Here is a 22,377-nt window from a genome sequence, read left to right as displayed (position 1 = left end):
AATTAAAAAAAAAATTTTAAAAGGCATGTAGAGCACAGATGAGAGATCAAGGATGGGGAAATGGATGGAGATCCATTTGCCTGGTATATGGGACATATAAGAGAGAGAATAATGTGAAATCAATATAGGAAGATAGGATGGAGAGAGTTGGTGAAGGGATTTAAAAGTGAAACACAAGCATTCATACTTTATATTAAATAGAGCAGTGATCCACTGAACACCAGTGAGCATCAGAGAGACAAAATGTAATTGTGTTTTAAAAATATCAAATTGTAATTGTGTGGAAGATCCATTTTTAAAATGATGATTGTTTTTTTCAAGATGGCAGAATCTAGGCATTATTGAAGATAATAAGGAATGAAAAATTGTATGAGGAATGGAAATAAATAGAGGAATGATTGAGGGGGTAAATTCTGTTATGCTTTCAGTGGATATAGAATGGGACCTGGATTGAGAGAGACTTGAGTTCAAAATGGTCCCTGGATATTTGCTAGATGACCCTTATCATATGTTTTATCTTTTTCTGTTCCTGTTTTCTCCCTTATAAAATGCATACACCACCTAAATACCAGTTTAACTGTGAGGATCAAATGAAGTAATATTCATAAATCACTTTCCTAAACTAACAGAGCTCTCTAAATCCTATCAAATAGTATTTTTGGATGATATAGGAGGGGGTGAGCAGAAGAGCACACATGGAGAGATTAACCTTGGGTGTGAGAAGATCTACCTCTTCCTCCTATGGGACCAAGCAGAAAGGAAAAGGGAAAAATGAAGAGGGGTTTGGAGGCTTGAGTAGGAAAAGGAGAGAAACCAAGAGTGATGACATCTGTCTCTGTTGATGCAAGGGGAAGACTTGTTAGAGAGTTGGGGACATTAGAGGGAGGGGGAAGAATAACTGGGTTCCTTTGGACCACAGAGATTTCAAATGACAAGAGAATAACATGATTCTATAGAGAATCCACTCAGCATATTTCTGGACCTTGTTCTCCCTCATGTTTGTGGGACTATAAAAGGTACATAAGGAGCACAATTCTATGAAGGAATGTCTGGTGAAAGGCAATGGGTCAAGGAATTCTAGGGTACCTGGAGGGCTATCATTGAAGCAGTCAATGAACAGTTCAGCCCTGTGAAGGGAAAGAGTGAGGCCAAAGTAGGGGAAATAAAATTGGAAACATGGTATGGATGTAGGACCTGGTGTTTATGGTAATGAATAAATCTAGGAAGAGGAAGAGGAAGGCACAGAAGGTAATGGAAAGATAGTAGGGTATGTTCAAAAGAGGAATTTTGGAGTTCTGGGCCATGGAATTGGAGGGATAATTAATTCAATAGTGTGGTCAGAACATATGTGACTGATGCCAAGAAAAGGTGGAGGTTATGGGAGCTATGGGAGCACTTGTTCAGTAATTATCTTAATGAGTATAAGGGGACTTATTATGATGTGTGTTGAAAATTGTCATTGCAATGTTAATATGATGTTAATTTATCATACATCAAAACCCCACAATGTTTACATAATAATTTTTTAGTTTCATATATAAAATATAATTCTCCAACACTCAAAAAAGAATGATAAACACCACAATTTATTCTACTTGTTGTATTTCTGTCATTACAGGTGAATCATCCAAATCTCTAGAAGGCATTGATGGAGAATTGTTCAAAGGTGGAGGAGTTCATCCTTGTGGGATTAACAGATTCCCCTGAACTTCAAGTCCCTCTCTTCATAAAATTCACAATTATCTACTTCCTCACTCTGGTGGGGAACCTGGGTCTGCTATTCCTGATATCGTGGGACTCCCATCTGCACACACCCATGTACTTTTTCCTCAGTAACCTCTCTCTGGCAGATTTGGGCTACTCTTCAGCCATTACTCCCAAAGTGATGGCTGGATTCCTCTCAGGAGACAAAACCATCTCCTATGGTGGATGTGCTACACAATTGTACTTCTTTATGTGCTTTGCCACAATTGAAAGTTATCTCTTGGCTTCTATGGCCTACGATCACCTGGTGGCCATGTGCAAACCCTTGAATTACAACACAACAATGGCATGTAGGGTTTGTGCTCATCTGGCCATTGGGTGCTACGTTTGTGGTTTTCTGAATTCTTCCACTCTCACAGGAAACACCTTCAGCTTCCACTTTTGCCATTCCAATGTGATCCATCACTTTTTCTGTGACATTCCACCCCTCTTCGTTCTCTCCTCCTCAGTCTCATATATCAATGAATTGGTTGTCTTTTTTGCTCTACTATTCCATTCATCTTTTACACTTTTTTCATCTTGAAATCCTACTTTTTAATTTTCATTGCCATTTTGAGGATGGGCTCATCTGAGGGCCGCCAGAAAGCCCTCTCTACCTGTGCAACCCATCTCACAGCTGTGTCCATTTTCTATGGGACAGCAATCTTCACATATTTACACACCAGCTCTAGGCATAATATGGACACAGACAAAATGGCTTCAGTGTTCTAAACCATGGTTATTGCTATGTTGAATCCTTTGGTCTATAGTCTGAGGAATAAGGAAGTCATGAGTGCATTTAGCAAAACTGTGAATAAAGCAAAGTAGTCATTAGGCTTCTTTTTTAATTAAGGAGAGAAGCATTCAAACATTTTTCTTCCATGATATGAACTTTAAAGTATATCCTTTCCTAGACTGACATATCCTTCATTATTCATTCACCATAGACAGTAACTTCTGTCTTCCCATCCTGAATTTCAAAAACATTTCCCCTCATTGGCTTCCTGTATCTGATTCTGTTATCTGTATATTTTTTTGGAATTTGGATAATCAAGATATTTTACACTTAAATTCTCATTTGAGGATACTTTAAAAATTTTAAACATTAGTTAGTCTTTTCACAGGGGCTTTTACAAAATTCCTTTACCACCAAAGTTATGAGCCTATATGGTTCTGCCATTTTCTTTTCATGTGAATCTGTGTGAGCTATTGTTAAATGACTTGGGCAGGGGTTGTCATTATCACTGTACTACCTATCTCAATGTTTTACTGAAAAGTCCAGTGAGTTTACTTATTATATGTGAAAATGTTATCAGTGCGTTTAAGGCCATCATCATTATTTGGTTATTTAGAAAGAAAGTCTGGAACTGAGCTGAGTATGATGGGGTGATTCTAAAAAGCAAAAATAGGTAGGGAGAGGTCAAAATGAACAATTATCTCATAGGAATGATGTGTGAAAGGAAGAACTGATACAGAAGAAGCAAGTAGGGATGGAGTGCTAGTAGTTCTAGAGGTAACTCTCATCAGAAATGGGTTAAAGGTAGACAAACATATGCATTGAGAATGGTATAGAATCTTCTCAATCTATGAAGAAATGATAAGGTGAGGGAATAGGATAAGGGAGGGACTTTTTGGGAGGATAGGTGGATTAAGGTGGAGGGTGGTAGGAGAAGATAAGGGAGAAATTCTTCGACAGGTAAGTTAAGTTATAGGTGAGCCAGGAAGTGGTTAGATGTAAATTAGACCCATGAAGGAGTATAGGGAAAATAGGGGAGAAAGACAGTAGGGAAAAATAGGAAGAGGAAAATTCATAACTAGTAATTTCTTTGAATGTGAATGGGAATAATTCTCCCATAAAATGGAATTAGATAGCAGAATGGATTGACAATACGTTGCTCACAAGAAACACAATAAAAAAAGAGATACAGAGTTAAAGGGCTAGAGTAGAATTTTTTATGCTTCAGTTGACATAAAAAAAAGTAGGGGTAGCAATCCTAACTTCAGACAAAGTTATAACCCAAATAGATTTAATTAAAAAGATAAGAGAAACTACATTATGTGTCAGCAACATTATTTAATACTGTTTTTAGAAATGCTAGCAATAGCAATGACAGGCAAAAAATAAACTAAAGAAATGAAAGTCAGAAATGAGCTAAGAAACTATCTCTTTTTGCAGAGAATATGATGATATATCTGGAAAATCCTAGATATAACTAAAAAGTTAGTTGAACCAATTAATATTTTTAGCAAAGTTGTAGGATATAAAATAAACCCACATAAATCATCAGCATTGTGAGATATCACCAAGAAAACCCTGGGATAAGAGATAGTAAAAGATGCCCCATTTAAAATAACTGTAGACAATATAACATGCCTGAGAGTATATTTGTGAAAACAGCCACAGGAACTACATGAACATAATTATAGAACTTACTCTTCATATAAATTAAGACTAATTTAAATCATTGGAAAAATATCAACTTTAATGGGTGGGCAAAGTCAATATAATAATAACAAAAAAGTGTGCCTAATCTACTTATTTATTGAATGCCATCCCAAATTAATTAATAATAGTTGTTATACTGAGTTAGAAAAAATAATAACAAAAATCATTTGGAAAAACAAAAAATCAAGAATTTCAAAGACAGTAATGAAAAAATGCAAAGGTAGTTGGTTCTGCAGTACCACATCTTAAAGTATATTATAAGACGGTAAATAGCAAAACTACTAGGTACTTGTTAGGAAATAGAACGTTGGATCAGTGGAACAGAGTAGACATATAACAGCATGATACTATTCCTGTATAATTGATATGCAATATAGTAGTAAAAGATATTGACCTTGTGTTTGACAAATGTAGAGATTTAAGTTTTGGGGATAAGAATTCATTATTTGGTAAAAATTGTTGGAAAGCTAAAGCAGTCTGGCAGAAATTGATCATACACCAGTATCTTAAACCATTTACTTAGATAATGTCCAAACAGATACATGACCTACATATAAAGGGATATATTACAAGAAAATTAGAAAGACAACAAACATATTACCTATCATACTTATGTATAGGAGAAGAATTTATGAATAAAGAAGAGATAGCATTGAGAGGTATTAAATGTACAATTTTGATTGTATTAAAAGAGTTGTGTAGAAATAAAATCAACGTAGTCAAGATTAGAAGCAAAGCAAATAAATGGGAAAAAATTTTCATAAAAAGTCTTTCAGATAAAGGTCTCATTTCTTAAACATATAGGGAACTTTGTCAAATTTATAATTATAGAAATCATTTTGTAATTGTTATATGTCAAAAGTTATGAACAGGTAGTTTTCCAATGAAGAAATCAAAACTGTGCATAGTCATATGAAAGAATGCTGTAAGTCATTGTTGATTAGAAATGTAAATTAAAACAATTTTGAGATATTATCTTATGCCTATCACATTGGCTAAAATGATAGATGCCCTTCATCTAGGGAATGGCTAAGCAAGTTGTGGCATATGACTGTGATGAAATACTGCTATGCTATAAGAAATGATGAATTGGTTGGTTTAGAAAAAAAAAAAACATGGAAAGACTTACATGAAATAGTGAAAAGTGAAATGTAAAGTTCCATGAAAACACTGTAGCGGTAGGTAGGTTGCACAGTGGATAGAGTGCCAGCCTTGCAGTCAGGAGGACCTTAGTTCAAATCTGGCTTCAGACACATAACATTCGCTATCTGTGTGACTCTGGGCAAGTAACTTGACCCCAATTGCTTCATAATAAAAAAAAAAACAAAGAAAATATTGTACATAGTAACATTAATATTGTCCTAAGAACAACTTTGAGTGACTAATTCATGTTCAGTACCATAAATCGTAAAACCAACTACAAAGGAACTATGAAGGAAGGTGCTAACCACTGCCAGAGAAAGAATGAATAGATAGATATATAGTATGGTTTTACACACACACACACACACACACAAAAACACACACCCACACTCATATATATGGGTATGTGTGTATGTGTATTTAATTGTAGCTTTCTCTAAGGTGGGATGGGGAGGGAAAGGAAAAAAAAGTGAATAGCAGCGAACAAAAGAAAATGTTGAAGGAAGCACAGAAGAGCAGGTCAGCTTTGAAAACAATGTGTTGTATTTATTGCCTAGGTTTTTATTTGTAAGTAAACAGTCTGAAATGAAAATTCATGGTTTTGCACTGGATACCCTCTCTATGTTCTGCTGTTTAGTTCAAATGGTTTTTTTCCTCTTTTTGTATTGTGGCACAGTAGAAAGTCTTATATGTTATTATTAAAATATCAATATCTATACAAAATCAATAAGTTTGTGTATTTATTATAAATGGAACACCTTATGTTGTAATAATATCTATGCTTTACTAGCACACAGGACAAGGGTTGGTTGAAGCTGTTCAGCAATGAACCAAGGTTACTTTGCTATGTTTTTTTTTTTTTTTGGTGATTTATCTGCCCAGGACATTTCTTATCTAGGAGAAGGATTCAATGAATTTTTCTGACCCATTGCACTGCCTCTGGGATGCACCTTTTCTTTTCTTCTCAGAAGATTGTGTGAATCCAAAGCTTCTATACCCAGATCATTAACCGGTAAGATTACCTATCAATTTTGAATGAAATTATAACCACTAAACCTTGTTTTAAACCTGCAAATAGTGCCCAGTTCCATTTGTCATTGATCAGGTATCCCAAAGAAATATTTCCTTCTAATACATGGCAAGAAAATGTGAAAATGAATATGCTAACTACTTTGATTTCCTTGAGGTCCTCAATTATCCAGGTAACCAAGGGGAGTGGTATGGGACTAATTTGACCAATCAGGACACAGACCGGCTTGACAACCCAACAATCATTTGCAATGACCAAGTCTAAGCCCAGTTGGAAGCACAGAATTAGTGACCCTGAAACTAGCTTAGCTCAAAACAACCCTTGAGAGCCCCCTGAGCTATCAGCTAGGCTTGGACTCTAGGAGACCTCCTGCTCATCTTGTTGTCTGTACTCAAGCCTTGGACTCTCTGAGTCATAGTGCTTATCTTGTTTACTATTGAATGTACCAAGATGTCAGTGCCCCTGCTCTCCACCACTCCTGCCTGGAAATTTTAACCCATAATAGGACCTGTTCCCTGATGGAATCAGTCCATATTCTGCCTTCCTTTGTTAGATAACTATAAAAGCACTTCTTGCTTTCCCAAGCTGAGTTATTCTAGTATTAGGCTGTCTGCTCCACATGCATGTCTGTACCTGCTTAATAAAGATCACTCTTGACTTTTATCAGCATGATCTTCCTCGGGTTTTCTTCCCATGTGCAAAGAGGGACCTGGGTCCCATAAGGATGGCCTATTCACCCTCCACTTTTCTTCTCTTGTGGAAAGAGGATCCAGGTCCCATTTGTTTTGTGCCTCAGCTTACAAAAAAAATAATATATGAATATATTCACAATCCCCTTTGGGGTATAATCCACTCTACACTACCTCAGTTTCTGGAAAGAGCTGGCTCAAAATTTAGCTCACTTCCTACATAGCATTCATCCATCAAGTTCACAGCTAGACAGAGGATGAATACAAAATGAATTTTCATCTCTCATATGTTGAGATGGACTCTTAAAGGTTACCCTTAGAAGGTGTCCCTTGGCCCTCAGAATGTCAGTGTTGAAATGGCTACAAAATCTGGCATAAACTTTGCCTACCATTCCTATGGTTCACACTTCCAACCTTTGAAACTTCCAAGGTCAAACATTTCACTTTCTAGGAACAGAAAAGAGAAAAAAAATCCAACTCAGAGTTCCATCCAAGGTATGTTTCCTAGGGCTCCATGGCCTCAGAAGCAGGGTTAAATCCCTGACGCCTTTCTACTTAGGTCATTGTCTCTCATCAGACAAGGGGAACTAAGGAGTCACAGTACTAGAGTAATTGAAATAAGAGGTACCAGAAGGTCCAACCATAGCTTGTTAGGTCTTTTTGAATAACTCTGCAACTAATCAAAGGGCCTTCCATTTTCCATCAAGGAAACTATTTACTTTTCATCATTTACTCTCAAAGTGATGATTAGGCTCCACACAGAGAACGAAGTCATGAAGGTATCAAGGGATCGTTTCTCATGGCATGGATAAAAACAAAGTTTGACATTGTAAGTCAGAAAGAGAGGTGGAATGACACATTATAATTACATAAGGTGGTTTCTGTGTCCTTGAACATGGAAGTGGAGCATTTGGAGGTGGTGACAAGATCAAGAGTAAGTCTATTTTTGTCTGACAATGAAGCAAATTACAGGAGTTGATCATGGGAGATAAGGAAGTTGAGAAGTGTGGGATTTAGAGGAGCTGAGGGAATATTAATTTGTATGTTGAGGTCTCCTAGTATAAAGGGAGAAATGGGGAGAAAAACAGAGCAGAACTTTGCATTCTTAGCCTGATCAAGGTTCAGGGTGTGAGGAGGAAGGTTCAAGGATCCATCTCCACTCAGAAAATCTCAGCATCTCCTTTTCTTTTTCCAAGCATTAGGTCCAGAAAGAGTTCCAACACCAAAGCTTGTCCTGCTTAGATAATGTGTTTTGAATTCACCTCAGTTTCCCATGCCCATGTTTCTATCCTGGGACCAGCACCACCAAACAAATATGTATTTTTTGCACATTAAGATTCTTCATGGATTTTAGCTACTCTTCAGCCATTACTGCAGGAATGGTGGCTGGGTTCTTCATGCCCATCTACTACAATGGATTCATGGTACAGTTGTTTTATTTCTTGGGAACTTTTTCACTTCCCCAAATTTGCTCCTAGGCAATGATCTAAATATAACTTCATATAAGACCCTCCATTAAAACACTTTCATAACATCTAGTATAATTCCTAGGTAGGCTATTGGTCCCTATGTTTGTGGCCTTCTGAACTCCTCCATTTACAGGGACAATTTCTTCACTTTTGATTTCTGTAGTTTCAAAGTGGTCAATCATTTTTTCTATGCCTTTCCTGCACTTGGACCTATCTCCTACTCTGAGACACTGAGCTGGTTTTATATATTGTGTAATTAAATGTTACACCCCACACCTCATTCAGTGATCTCACTAGAGTTCTTATACATCCTCAAAATCATCACAAGAATCTGTCCTGCTGAAAGCTACCAGCAAGGCTTCTTCATCTATGTTTCCCAACTCACAACAATGTCCAGAGTCCTTCTGTATTTACAGCCCTGTTCTACTCATTCTATGGCTACAGAGAACATAATATCAATGTTCCACATTATAGTTAACTTGGTGTTGAGCCCTCTCATCTATAGGCTGAAAAATATAGATGTCAGGATTGCTTTCATTAAAATTTACAGGGGGCAAAGTCATCATTAGGCTTAGCCTTTTAATTAAAGAGCACACCTATGATAGTATTTTCTCTGCATTTGTATTTTCCTAGTACACAAGTTCTACAAGGCCCACAGCCTGTTTAGTCTCCATACTACATAGGTGCTAGATTTTTCATTTTCTTCCTGACTTTGGAAGCATCATACCTTCAAAACCTTCCCATGACTAAATATGCAGTTCCAACATCGATCTACAGTTTATAGCAGTTTAAGTGTTTTGACCCATTTGTCATAACTCCAGTCCTTAATACATGAGATTGTGAAGTTCAGAAACTTTTAATTCATATTTTTGAGAAACCATTAGGTTAGCTATCACAGCAGAAAGGAGAAGGATAGAGAGGCCTGGAGATTGCCCATGTGCCTATTTCACTTGCTAATTATATGACTTTGTGTGAGTAACCTAATCCTTCTATTAAATGACTTGTGGGTGATAATCATTTAGTGCTACTGGAAGCTGTTAATATTCTCCCCAACCTTTTTTGTTTTCATTTGGCAATGTCTTCTCATTACCCTATGATTTGACTGACAGCGGATAACTGATTCTCTCCATATTATCTCCACCACATAGGAAAAAGAATTCTTTTGTAGTATGGGCCAGATTCAATGTACTTTGAAGACACTTCTACATCTGAGAGTTTATGATTCTGAAATTGAATGTTTTAACTTAACTGTTATGGTTGATCTGTAGAAGCCAGGGTGTTACAGGCAAAGGGTGGAATGAAGGAAATTTGAATGACCCCTCAACTGATGAAATTTTGATCTGAGCTGCTAGAATTAGCATTCATTGACTGAATAAACTTAGAATAAAGTGACCTATCACTTCAAGGCATGATTAGAGAATTTGGAGACTATTTCCAGCAGGGGCAGTGGCTGTCTCTGAGGCTTGGTTGGTTGGATCAGGGAAACTACTAGAGAAATGCAGTGGACTGGAGAGAGGAAGCTGTGCTATGTCATTATTTTTCATCTGGCACATAACTAACATATCAGTGGACTGGCTACTTGAAACGTGGCAGCTATGTGGATCAGTGGGGAGAGTGCTGGGAGTGGTGTTGGAAAAACCTGAGTTCAAATCCAGCCTCAGAAATTTATTTGTTATTTGACTGTGGATGAGTCACTTAATCCTATTTGACTCAGTTTCCTCATCTATAAAATCAGCTGGAGAAGGATATAGCAAATCACTCCAGTATTTTTGCCCATAAAATGCAAATGGGGTCATGAAGAGTCAGAAATGAGTGAAGACAATACCAAAAGCTGAAGACTGCTAAGAATATATGCAGGTAGATGTTTCCTCTTTTTAAATTTACATTATTTTTATTATGAAGTGAATAAGCAGTAATAGATTTGATCATTTCAATACACAAGGAATGGAAAAAATCTCTCATGAAGCTATTAATTTTCATTATGCACAGATTTAAAATGTTTATTATATTAGGAAATAATTAAACTGCTATTGGTTGTTGCTTTTGAAATTCTTTGTATAATTTACTGTGTTTTTTTAAAGGAATCTCTGGTTCTCTTTTGTTTCTTTTTCTTTTTTTTGCATCATTGTCATCACCTATTTAACCCCTTAATTTATGGCTACATCATCCCTCCTTCATCAGACATTTTTCTTCAGAGAAGCAAATAAATGGAAGTTGAACTGTTAAAGGCACTGGGCCTGGGCTCTAAGGGACTTGTCTCATCCCCTGCCTATTTTCCTGTTCTCCAAGTGGTGGCTCCTTCAGGTTGATGCCTAGGGAGCTCATTGCCCTGATTTCTAGTGTATCCTGACAGCACTCACATTCTCTGTATACCATGGAGATGTCCTGACATCAACATCTGAATGCATCCACAACTTCCCTTAGTAATTGTGATTGGGTCCCCACAGACCTGGGTAGGCTATTGTGTACTATTCAGAGGTGGACACTAAGTAGCTCTGGGTGTCCTCAGAGGAGCCTTTGTCCCTTAAGAGCAGCAACATATCCATTCACATAAAACCTTACAGTAAGTTTGCGACCAAAAGCCACAGAAAGTCTTTCATGTCTCAATTTGGATCAAAGTCCATTGGACAAGCCTGACTTTGATTGTTGTTATCATTTATTAATAAGATCAGAAACAATTCTCCCTTGCCTTAATTCATACCCATTCTTGGGTGGCTGAGGACAACAGATCACAACATGGAAAACTCTTAGCTTTTAGCACCAGATGCTGGGCACAGTTTCTCCAAATCCTCTTCTCTTCTCTTTAGATTAAGCATCTAAGAGAAGACAACCTTAGGTGAAGGTACTCATTAAGTTCTCTCTCTTGGAGTCTTCTCACCATCCTAAATGACTCAGGTAGGTTTCAGCTATTAAAATACTAGGAACAGATTCTACTGAATTCTCCAATATGAGTTCTGCATGAATGGAAATTACTATCTTTGTCTTCAAGTTATGAGAAAGTAGGGGGTTTAAAATCATAGATTTGTAACTATCATTTTCATAATGTTTGATGTTAGTATATTCAAATAGATGCTAATGGCAGCTAGTGTTTATTGGGAACTTGAAGGTTCACAAAGCACTGCACTTTTAAAATCTCATTTGATCCTCACAACAGCCCTGTTGTGATCATTAAAATATATATATATATATATATGTAGTGTATATATAGTTACATATTATGCTGTTATTACCTCAATTTTAGAGATGAGGAAACTGAGGCTGAGAGATATTAAGTGACTTGTCCAGGGTCCTACAGGTGACAAGTTTCTTAGAGAGAGCTTGAACTCTGTTCATTCACATTCCATATAGTTATTGTATCCTCTTTGCTACTTATCTGCCTTCTAAAACTTAAGATTGAATGGGTAAAGACCTCACAGATTCACCAGTTTTATGGCTGAGGAAGCTGACACTCTGAGATGGAAGGAGAGCAGTCTGAGGTGGCACATGTAATAAGGAGCAGAATTAGAATTCAGAGCCAAGTCTTCTCACCCTAAATCAAAGAGTCTTGACATGTCAATAATTGTTATTTTTTCATAAACTCATCATTTGTTCACCCAAGTATTTCAAAGCATTTCATAAGGAACTGTGAACTCTGAAGTAAAAAAAATGATATTTTAATTTTAATAGTAAAAATCTCCCTCTCAGATTTTTTCATGATTTAGAGTTGTAATCACCTAGATTCTGCTGTACATTTTTGCTTTAAAAAAAGGTCCTGTGGCCTTGCTCCCTCAGCCTACAGATGATATGACTGAGGCCCCGGTTGGGGAGGTGCCTTGTCTGAAGTCTCAGAGTAAGTTAGTGTTAGTAGCAGGACTAGAACGTAATTCTCTAAACACAGAGCTCTCTAGGCCTTTCCCCACAACAGACTTCCTTAATGAGCAAAGAATTCAGAGCCAGAGTACTGTGGTTCAAATCCAGGCTCAGCCATGTAGACACTGGGCAAGTCACTTATAAATGAAGAGGTTGCAGTAGATGACCTTTAAGGTCACTCTCAGTTTTAAAAGAATGAATATATCAATACTTGATTACTTTTTGATCTTTATGATTGTTGTCATGTTTTCCTTTCTGATAGCTTTCATGTATTAAAGTTTTTTCATGGAATTAATTCAATTGAATCAGCATATATTTAGTGTCGACTAGGTACCAGGTATTGTGCTTGTCTCTGAGAAAGCTTCCCTCCTCCCACACAAACACACACACACCTGCACAAACACACACATGCACACACACACAATTGAACAGAAATATTTCCTACCTTCAGGGATCTTACAGTTTACTGGTAGAGAACAATTTTTACACAGATAAATCAATAGAAAATATAAACCAAGGAAATATCTACTATTTAAATGGTGGCCACAAACAATGATAGGAACAGGAAAGGTTCTGAGTTGTACTGAAGTTGGCAATTGAACTTCTCATTTCAGGGAGCTGGTGCTTTTAACAGGAAGTGTTGAAGAAATAAAACTTCAGAGGCATAGAAGACATGTTGTATAAAGACTCAGAGATGCCTTTGATATGTAGATAGATATTACAAGAAAATTTGAAGAACATATAACATTATTTATCAGACTTATGAATAGACAACTTATGAATAAACCAAGGATAATGAGTAAAGTTAAGTGTAAAATGGATAATTAACATTTAATATGTTAAATTGAAAAGTTATTTTTTCCCCTTTTTTATGGTACTGGCATATACTCAGTTCTTCAAGAATATTAAAGGACAAATCAACGGGCCATACCTTAGAACACTGCTTGACAGGTACCAAACATGGCTCCTGAGGCAGCACTCACTCATTTGCACACTACAATTTTTAAACATACTTTTTTTTTACCATGATATGTAGTTTTCACTGGTATGTGTATTGTCCCAGATTTGACATTTAAATAGATTTAATTGTAACAATCAAATTTGAGACACTAAGTTTTTAGATGAATTCCATAGTTACTCAAAATTTCCTTCTCCAGTGCAAGCCATTTTTCTTGCAATGCAAGTGTTATTTAACTGCTCATTCAGAAACAGTGTTATTCAGAATTATGTACACAATATGTGAGAGGTAGCAGACTCCTTAACTTCAGTTGCATTTACTTGCAGGAAAGTACTTAATTTTTAAGAAAATACTAATAATCATCTTTACTCTTAATATTTACATTTGGTTATTAAAAATACAGATGATACAAATAATAAAACAAGAATTTTTACATATTTATATATACATAAATTTTTTCAAAATACAATCCTCTCCATTTCTGAAAAATACAAATTAAAAACAAAAACAAAACCTCTTCTAAAACCCAGTAAACATGAAGGTCAATGATAGAGAAGAGAGAAACATGGACAACAAGCTATTCTCATTTTCTTCCTCCCAAACCTCTTAAAAAGTTTTTACACAGATAAAACTAATGTAGCAAAGATCAGGAACAAAGAAAATTGAAAAAAATTTTTTATAATTTCTTAGATAAAGGTCTTATATCTCAAATATATAAAGAATTTTGTCAAATCTGTAAGAGTAACAGCCATTCCCCAATTGATAAATGGTTAAAGATATGAAGATACAGTTTTCCAATGAAGAAATCAAAACAATGTAAAGTCATATAAAAAAATGCTCTTGATCATTATTGATTAGAGAAATGCAAATTGAAACAACCTTGAGATATCATTTCACAACTACTAAATTGGCTAAAATTATTGAAGGGAAAAGTGATACATGTTGAAGAGGATGTGGAAAAATTGGGACACTAATTCATTGCTGGTACAATCGTTAACTGATCCAACCAGTTTGGGGAGCAATCTGGAATTATGCCCAAAGAGTTATTAAACTGCTTAAAACCTTTAACTCAGCAATACTACTACTAGGTCTATTTCTATAGATGGTTAGAGAAAAAGGGGGAAATAAGCCTATATGTTCTAAAATGTTTGTAGCAGCTCTTTTTGTGATGGCAAAAACTGTGAATTGCAGAGATGTCCATCAACTAGGTAATGACTGAACCAGTTGTAGTAGATGAATGCAATGGAATACTATTTTCATATAGGAAAAGATTAGCAGGCAGACTTCAGAAAAACCTGGAAAGACGTGTGTAGTCTGATGCTGAGTGAAGTGAGCAGAACCAAGAGAACATAGTATACAGTAACAGCAATATTGTTTTAAGAACGACTTTCAGCAAATAAGTTATTTTGACTACTATAAATACCCAAATTAGATGTAAAGGATATATGAAGAAAGACACTATTTGTATCCGGAGAAAGAACTGATAAATAGAAGAAGTATACAATAATCATTCATATATTTATGTATATATATACCTTCACACATACATATGTATATATATCCACATGTATACATATGTGTATGTGTATATATATATATCTATGTGTGTATATAGATATATATATCTTTATACACATACACACACATACCTATTTGTGTCTAATGGTACCCATCTGTAGGGTGTGTGGAGGAAGTTAGGAAAAAAAGGAAAAATTTACATGATAACTCATATATTTAGAAGCAATAGTAAGTTGAACATAATAGATTTACTGTTTCACATGCAGTCTTTTTTTCTATTATACATTGTTATGGAAATATTGTTTAATTCCATAAATTAAAAAAAAATAATTTTTTAAAAGACGCAAAGAGCAGAGATGAGAGATCAAGGATGGGAAAATGGATGTGGATCCATTTGCCTGGCCTGTGGGACATGCAAGACAGAATAATGTGAAATCAATCTAGGACGATAGGATGGAGAGAGTTGGTGAAAGGATTTAAACATGAAACAGAAGCATTAATGTTTTATATTAAAAATAGCAGTAATCCATTGAACACCAGGAGCATAAGTGAGACAAAGTGTAATCGTGCTTTAAAAATATCAAGTTGTAATTGTGTGGAAGATGCATCTTTAAAATGGTGATTCTTTTTTTTTCAAGATGGCAGAATCTAGGCATTATTGTAGGTAATAGGGAATGAGAAATTATATGAGGAATTAAATTAAATAGAGGAAGGATTGAGGGGGTAAATGCTTACAAGCTTTCAGGTGGATATAGTATGGGACCTGCAGTCAGAGAGAGTTGAGTTCAAATTGGGCCCTGGATATTTGCTAGGTGATACTTTGCAAATCTCTTATCTTTTTCTATTTCTGTTTTCTCCCTTATAAAATGCATACACCCCACAAATTCCACTTTAACTGTGAGGATCAAATGAGGTAATATTCATAAATCATTTTCCTAAACTAAGAGAGCTCTCTAAATCCTATCTAACAGTATTTTTGGATGATATAGGAGGGAGTGAGCAGAAGAGCACACATGGAGAGATTAACCTTGCTGTGAGAAGAACTACAATATGGGACAAAGCAGAAAGGAAATGGGAAAAATGAAGAGGGGTTTGGAGTGTTGAGTAGGGAAATGAGAGAAACCAAGAGTGATGACATCTATCTCTGTTGATGCAAGGGGAAGATTTGTTAGAGAGAGGGGGAAGTTAGAGAGAGGGGCAAGAATAACTGGGTTCCTTTGGACCAGGGAGATTTCAAATGACAAGGGAATATCATATTTCTATAGAGAATCCACTCAGCACATTTATGGACCTTGTTCTCCCTCATGTTTGTGGGACCATAAAAGGGACATAGGGAGCATAATTCTATGTAGGAATATCTGGTGAAAGGCAATGGATCAAGGAATTCAAGGGTAGCTGGAGGACTGCCATTGAAGTAGTCAATGAACAGTTCAATCCTATGAAGGGGAAAGAGTAAGGTCAAAGTTGGGGAAATAAAATTGGAAACATGGTATGGATGTAGGAACTTGTGTTTATGGCAATGAGTAAATCTAAGGAGAGGAAGGGTAAGGCACAATATGTAATGGGAAGATAGTAGGGTATGTTCAAAAGAGGAATTTCAGAGTTCTGGGTCATGAAATTGGAGGGATAATTAATTCCATAGTGTGGTCACAACATATGTGACTGATGCTGAGTAAAGGTGGAGGTTGTGGGAGCTATGGGAGCACTTGTTCAGTAATTATCTTAATGAGCATAAGCGGAATTATGATGTGTGTTGAAAAATTGTAATTGTAATATTATGGTGTTAATTTATCATACATCAAACCCCACAATGTTTATATAATGATTTTTTAGTTTCATATATAAAATATGATTCTCTAACACTCAAAAAAGAACGATAAACACCATGATTTACTCTACTTGTTGTATTTCTGTCATTACAGGTGAATCATCCAAATTCCTAAAAGGCATTTATGGAGAATTGTTCAAAGGTGGAGGAGTTCATCCTTGTGGGATTAACAGATTCCCCTGAACTTCAAGTCCCTCTCTTCATAATATTCACAATTATCTACTTCCTCAATCTGGTGGGGAACCTGGGTCTGCTATTCCTGATATCGTGGGACTCCCATCTGCACACACCCATGTACTTTTTCCTCAGTAACCTCTCTCTGGCAGATTTGGGCTACTCTTCAGCCATTACTCCTAAAGTGATGGCTGGATTCCTCTCAGGAGACAAAACTATCTCCTATGGTGGATGTGCTACACAAATGTTTTTCTTTGCATACTTTGTCACAATTGAAATTTATCTTCTGGCTGCTATGGCTTATGATCGCCAGGTTGCTGTGTGTAAGCCCCTACATTACAACACAACAATGACATCTAGGTTTTGTGCTTGTGTGGCCATTGGTTGCTATATTTGTGGTTTTCTGAATTCTTCCACTCTCACAGGAAACACCTTCAGGCTCCATTTTTGCCATTCCAACGTGATCCATCACTTTTTCTGTGACATTCCACCCCTCTTCATTCTCTCCTCCTCAGTCACATATATCGATGAATTGGTTGTCTTTTTTGCTGCAGTAGTTCATTCATCTTTTACCCTTTTTTTCATCTTGAAATCCTACTTTTTAATTTTCATTGCCATTTTGAGGATGCGCTCCTCTAGGGGCTGCCAGAAAGCCTTCTCTACCTGTGCAAGCCATCTCACAGCTGTGTCCATATTCTATGGGACAGCAGTCTTCACGTATTTACACTCCAGCTCCAGGCATTCCATGGATGCAGACAAAATGGCTTCAGTGTTCTACACTATGGTCATTCCTATGTTGAATCCTTTGGTCTATAGTCTGAGGAATAAGGAAGTCATGTGTGCATTTAGGAAAATTGTGAATAAAGCAAAGTCTTCATTAGGCATCTTTTTTAATTAAGGAGAAAAGTATTCAATTATTTTTCTTCCACAGTATACACTTGATTTTATTTTTTAAATTTTTTATTAATTTATTTTGATTTATCAACAATCACTTTCATATTCTTTTGAGTTTAAAATTTTTCTTCCCCTTTCTCCCCACCACCCTCACCAAGACAGTGCACAATCTGATATAGGCTATACATATACATTCCTATTAAACATATTTTCACATTAATGGTTTTGTGAGTAAAAATTAGCACCAATAGGAGGAACCACCAGAAAGAGGAAACAAAACTCAACAGAAGAGAAAAAAAATAGCAATTCAAATTCCCTAGTTCTTTCTTTGGATGTGGATAGCATTTTCCATCACGAGGCCTCTGGGGAATGTCTTAGATCTTTGTATTGCTGGGAAGGGTCAAGTTTATCAATATTAGTCATCACGCAACATGGCTGTTATTGTGTACAACATTCTCTTGGTTCTGCTCACTTCACTCGGCAACAGACCATACAAGTCTTTCCAGGTTTTTCTGAAGTCAGCCTGTTCATCATTTCTTATAGTACAATAGTATTGCATTACATTCGTATACCACAACTTGTTCTACATTTCCCCAAATGATGGGCAACCTCTCAATTTCCAATTCTTGCCATCACAAAAAGAGCTGCTATGAATTTTTTTGTACATGTGGGTCCTTTTCCCATTTGGATGATCTCTGTGGGATATAGCCCTAGAAGTACTATCGCTGGGTGAAAGGGTATGCACAGTTTTATACCCTTTGGGTGTAGTTCCAAATTATTTTCCAAAATGGTTGGATCATTTCACAACTCCACCAACAATGCATTGGTGTTCCAATTTTCCCACATCTCCAACATTTATCATTTTCCTGTTTTGTCATGTTGGCAAATCTGATGGGTGTGATGTGGTACCTCAGAGCTATTTTGACATGCATTTCTCTAATCCATAGTAATTTAGGCCATTTTTTCATATGACTATAGATGACTTTAATTTCTTCATCAGAGAACTGCCTGTTCATATCCTTTGACCATTTATCAATTGGGGAATGGCAGGTATTTTTATAGATTTGACTTAATTCTCCATATATTTTAGAAATGAGGCCCTTATCAGAGAGACTGGTTGTAACAATTCTTTCCCAATTTTCTACCTTCCTTCTAATCTTAGTTGTATTGGCTTTGTTTGTGCAAAAACTTCAATTTAATGTAATCAAAGTTATTCATTTTGTTTTTCGTAATGTTCTCTGTCTCCTGTTTGGTCAAGAATTCTTCTGTTCTCCATATATCTGATAGGTAAACTATTCCTTGCTCTCCCAGTTTGCTTATAGTATCAGCCTTTATATGTAAATCATGAACCCATTTTGACTTTATTTCGGTATATGGTGTGAGATTTTGGTCTATGCTTAGTTTCTGCCAAATGCTTTTCCAGTTTTCCCAGCAGATTTTTTTTCAAAGAGTGGGTTCTTATCCCAGAAGCTTGGGTCTTTGGGTTTATCAAATAATAGATTACTATAGTCATTGACCACTGTGTCTTCCATAATTAACCTATTCCACTGATCCACCAATCTATTTCTTAGCCAGTACCAAGCAGTTTTGATGATTGCTGCTTTATAATACAACTTAAGATCTGGAATAGCTAGGCCACCTTTCCCTGCATTCCTTTTCATTAGTTCCCTTGATATTCTGGAACATTTGTTCTTCCAAATGAATCTTGTTATTATTTTTTCTAACTCTATAAAATAATTTTTTGGTAGTTTGATTGGTATGGCACTGAATAAGTAAATTAGCTTAGGTAGAATTGTCATTTTTATTATATTAGCTCGATCTACCCATGAGCAACTGATGTTTTTCCAGTTATTTAGGTCTGACTTTATTTGTGTGAAAAGTGTTTTGTAATTGTGTTTATGGAGTTCCTGGGTTTGTTTCGGGAGTTAGACTCCTAAATTTTTTATAATGTCTAAAGTAAGTTTAAATGGAATTTCTCTTTCTATCTCTTGCTGTTGGTGTTTGTTGGTAATATATAGAAACACCAATGATTTATGTGGGTTTATTTTATAGCCTGTAACCTTGCTAAAATTGTTCAACATGGTGTAAAAACAATACAGTTCTCAATAGGTGTAAGTGTCATCTTCCCTTTTTGGGATGTAAACAGTTTGCCCTTATTAACAATATATTGTCCCATTAACAACATATTTCTGTGACATTTACCTTTTTATGTCTCTCTTGAATGTTGTACTTGAAGATCAAATTTTTTATTAAGTTCTGGTCTTTTTATCAGGAAGGTTTGGAAGTCCCCTATTTCATTGAACATCCATCTCCTCCACGGAAAGATCATGCTCATTTTCACTGGGTAGTTGATCCTTGGCTGCACATCAAGCTCCTTTGCCTTATGGAATATCATGTTCCATGCTGTACAGTCTTTTCATGTAGAAGCTGCAAAGTCCTGTGTAATCCTGACTGTGGTTCCATGATATTTTAATTGTTTCTTTCTGGCTGCTTGTAGTGTTTTCTCTTTGACCTGGTAATTTTGGAATTTGGCTGTTATTTTCCTTGGCATTTTCAATTTGGGACCTCTTTCAGGAGGTAATTCTTTCTATGGTTATTTTACCTTGTTCTAGGACCTCAGGGAAGTTTTCCTTTATGATTTCCTGAAAGATATTGTCCAAGCTCTTTTTTTCATCATGATTTTCAGGCAGACCAATAATTTTAAAACTGTCTCTCCTGGATCAATTTTCTAGATCACTTGTTTTACCAATGAGGTATTTTACGTTTTTATCTATTTTCATTTTTTTTGTTTCTATTTGACTGATTCTTGCTCTCTCATAGAGTCATTAGTTTCATTTGTCCAATTCTAATTTTTAACAAGTTGTTTTCTTCTGTTAGATTTTGTTCTTCCTTCCCCAATTGGTCAATTGTATTTTTAAGGGATTGCTTTTTTCAGTGTACGATTTTTTTCCAGTTGGCCAATTGTGTGTTTTAGGGACTTGTTTTCTTCAGTGTACTTTTTTTTCCAATTGGCCAATTGTATTTTTAAGGACTCTTCTACCTCTCTCAATTGACTTTTAAAATCCTTCTTGAGCTCTTCTAAGAAGGCTTTTTGGGCTTCAGACTAGTAGATATTCTCTTTTGAATTTTCAGATGTGGGTTTGTTGACAATGTTGTCCTATTCAGAATTTTTGGCTTGATCTTCACTCTTCTCACAATATGAATCTATGGTATTTTTCTTTTTACTCATGGTGTTTCATTATTCCCTGGCCTTCAAAGAGATTGAGCTATCCTGCTGGGGAGCAGACCCAAGCTTCTTGTGTTGGGAGCCTAGGTCTTGGTCACTGGCTTTGTGTGCTTTGGCCTCTGATGTTGGCAATTGGAGGCTCTAGGATTCAGACAGCTTACCTGGTGTTGGGCTGGAATCAGCAAGGCTGGAACTTCTGGGCAATTCTGGATTGCCTGCTTTTTCTTTCCTTTAACTTTCTTCAGTTCCTTTTAGATGGATGTTGAAGGGTGTTTGTCTGCCTGGGGCCCTCTGTAATGCTGCTTCCCTTAGTTTTTCTAAGGCACTGGGATACTCCTTTGCTACAGAATGCCGAGGGACCTGGTGGTTTTCTGAGCTGGTTTCCACCAGTTCCCCCACCCTCACTGAGGCACACGGAGGTCCAGCTGTTGGTGTTTGTCTACTCCACCACCTAGGCTTCTGGATCTCTTCCTGGTTGGCAGTTGGAGGCTGGAGGGATCTGGCAGCTTACATGATGTTGGGCTGGAATTAGTGAGGCTGGAACTTTTGGGCAGCTCTAGGTTACTTTTTTCAGCTCCTTTCAGATGAATGTTGCAGGGTGTTTATCTGCTTGGGGCCCTTTGTAGTTCTGCTTCCCTTATTTTTGCTGAGGCACTGGAAAACGCATTTGCTGTAGAATGCTAAGGCACCAGGATCTCCTCCTGGTGTGCTAATGTGGGGCTTTCTGTTAGCTGACTGGGGCGCCTCCCATTCTGCACTGCTTCCCTTCTCCCAGGGTAAGAGGGGCCTTTCCCATTAATCCTTCAAGCTACCTGGGCTACTGCACTGCTACTCCACATCTTTCTTCTGGTTCAGCTGTTCCGGGGTTTTTCCTGGGGTCATATTTTCTGGGCTTTCAGAGGTTGATAGGGGTGGGTGAGAGTGACTACCTTTCTGCTCCTCTATTTTAGCTCCTGGAAGCAGAACCATAGTATGAACTTTAAAGTACATACTTTCCTAGACAGACACATTCTTTATTACTCATTCATCATAGGCAGTAACTTCTGTCTTCCCATCCTGAATTTGAAAAACATCTTCCCCATTGGCTTCCTGTATCTGATTCTATTATCTATCTATCTATCTATCTATCTATCTATCTATCTATCTATCTATCTATCTATATATATATATATATATATTTTAGAAATTTGGAGAATCTGTATGTTTTACATTAAACTATCATTTGAGGATACTTTTGAAGTTTAAACATTAATTCATCTTTTCACAGGAGCTTTTACAAAATTCATTTACAAGCAAAGTTATAAGCCTATGTGGCTCTGCCATTTCCTTTTTATGTGAATCTGTGCAAGCCATTATGAAGTGACTTGGGCAGGGGTTGTCACGATCACTGTGTTACCTATCTCAAGTTCA

General features: G+C 36.5%; 1 protein-coding gene and 1 pseudogene across 1 annotated transcript; both read left to right on the top strand.

The window, feature by feature from the left end:
- Window positions 1-1,648: 1,648 nt before the first annotated feature.
- Window positions 1,649-2,571, top strand: LOC114042667 (annotated as a pseudogene).
- Window positions 2,572-16,797: 14,226 nt separating this feature from the next.
- On the top strand, window positions 16,798-17,745 carry LOC114042666 (olfactory receptor 5B12-like). Its single transcript, XM_027861351.1, has one exon. The coding sequence runs from the start codon at window positions 16,798-16,800 to the stop codon at window positions 17,743-17,745; it is 948 nt and encodes a 315-aa protein (XP_027717152.1).
- The last annotated feature ends 4,632 nt before the right edge of the window (window positions 17,746-22,377 follow it).

This window comes from Vombatus ursinus, unplaced genomic scaffold (genome assembly GCF_900497805.2).
Source record: "Vombatus ursinus unplaced genomic scaffold, bare-nosed wombat genome assembly UNPS02014662.1, whole genome shotgun sequence".
Lineage (NCBI taxonomy): Eukaryota > Metazoa > Chordata > Mammalia > Diprotodontia > Vombatidae > Vombatus > Vombatus ursinus.
The sequence above is the reverse complement of the archived record's forward strand: the minus strand, read 5'-3'. Positions and strand labels throughout refer to the sequence as shown.

Excerpts from the sequence above, each read along its gene's own strand:
- LOC114042666 (XM_027861351.1), top strand. The coding sequence starts at position 16,798 with ATGGAGAATTGTTCAAAGGTGGAGGAGTTCATCCTTGTGGGATTAACA.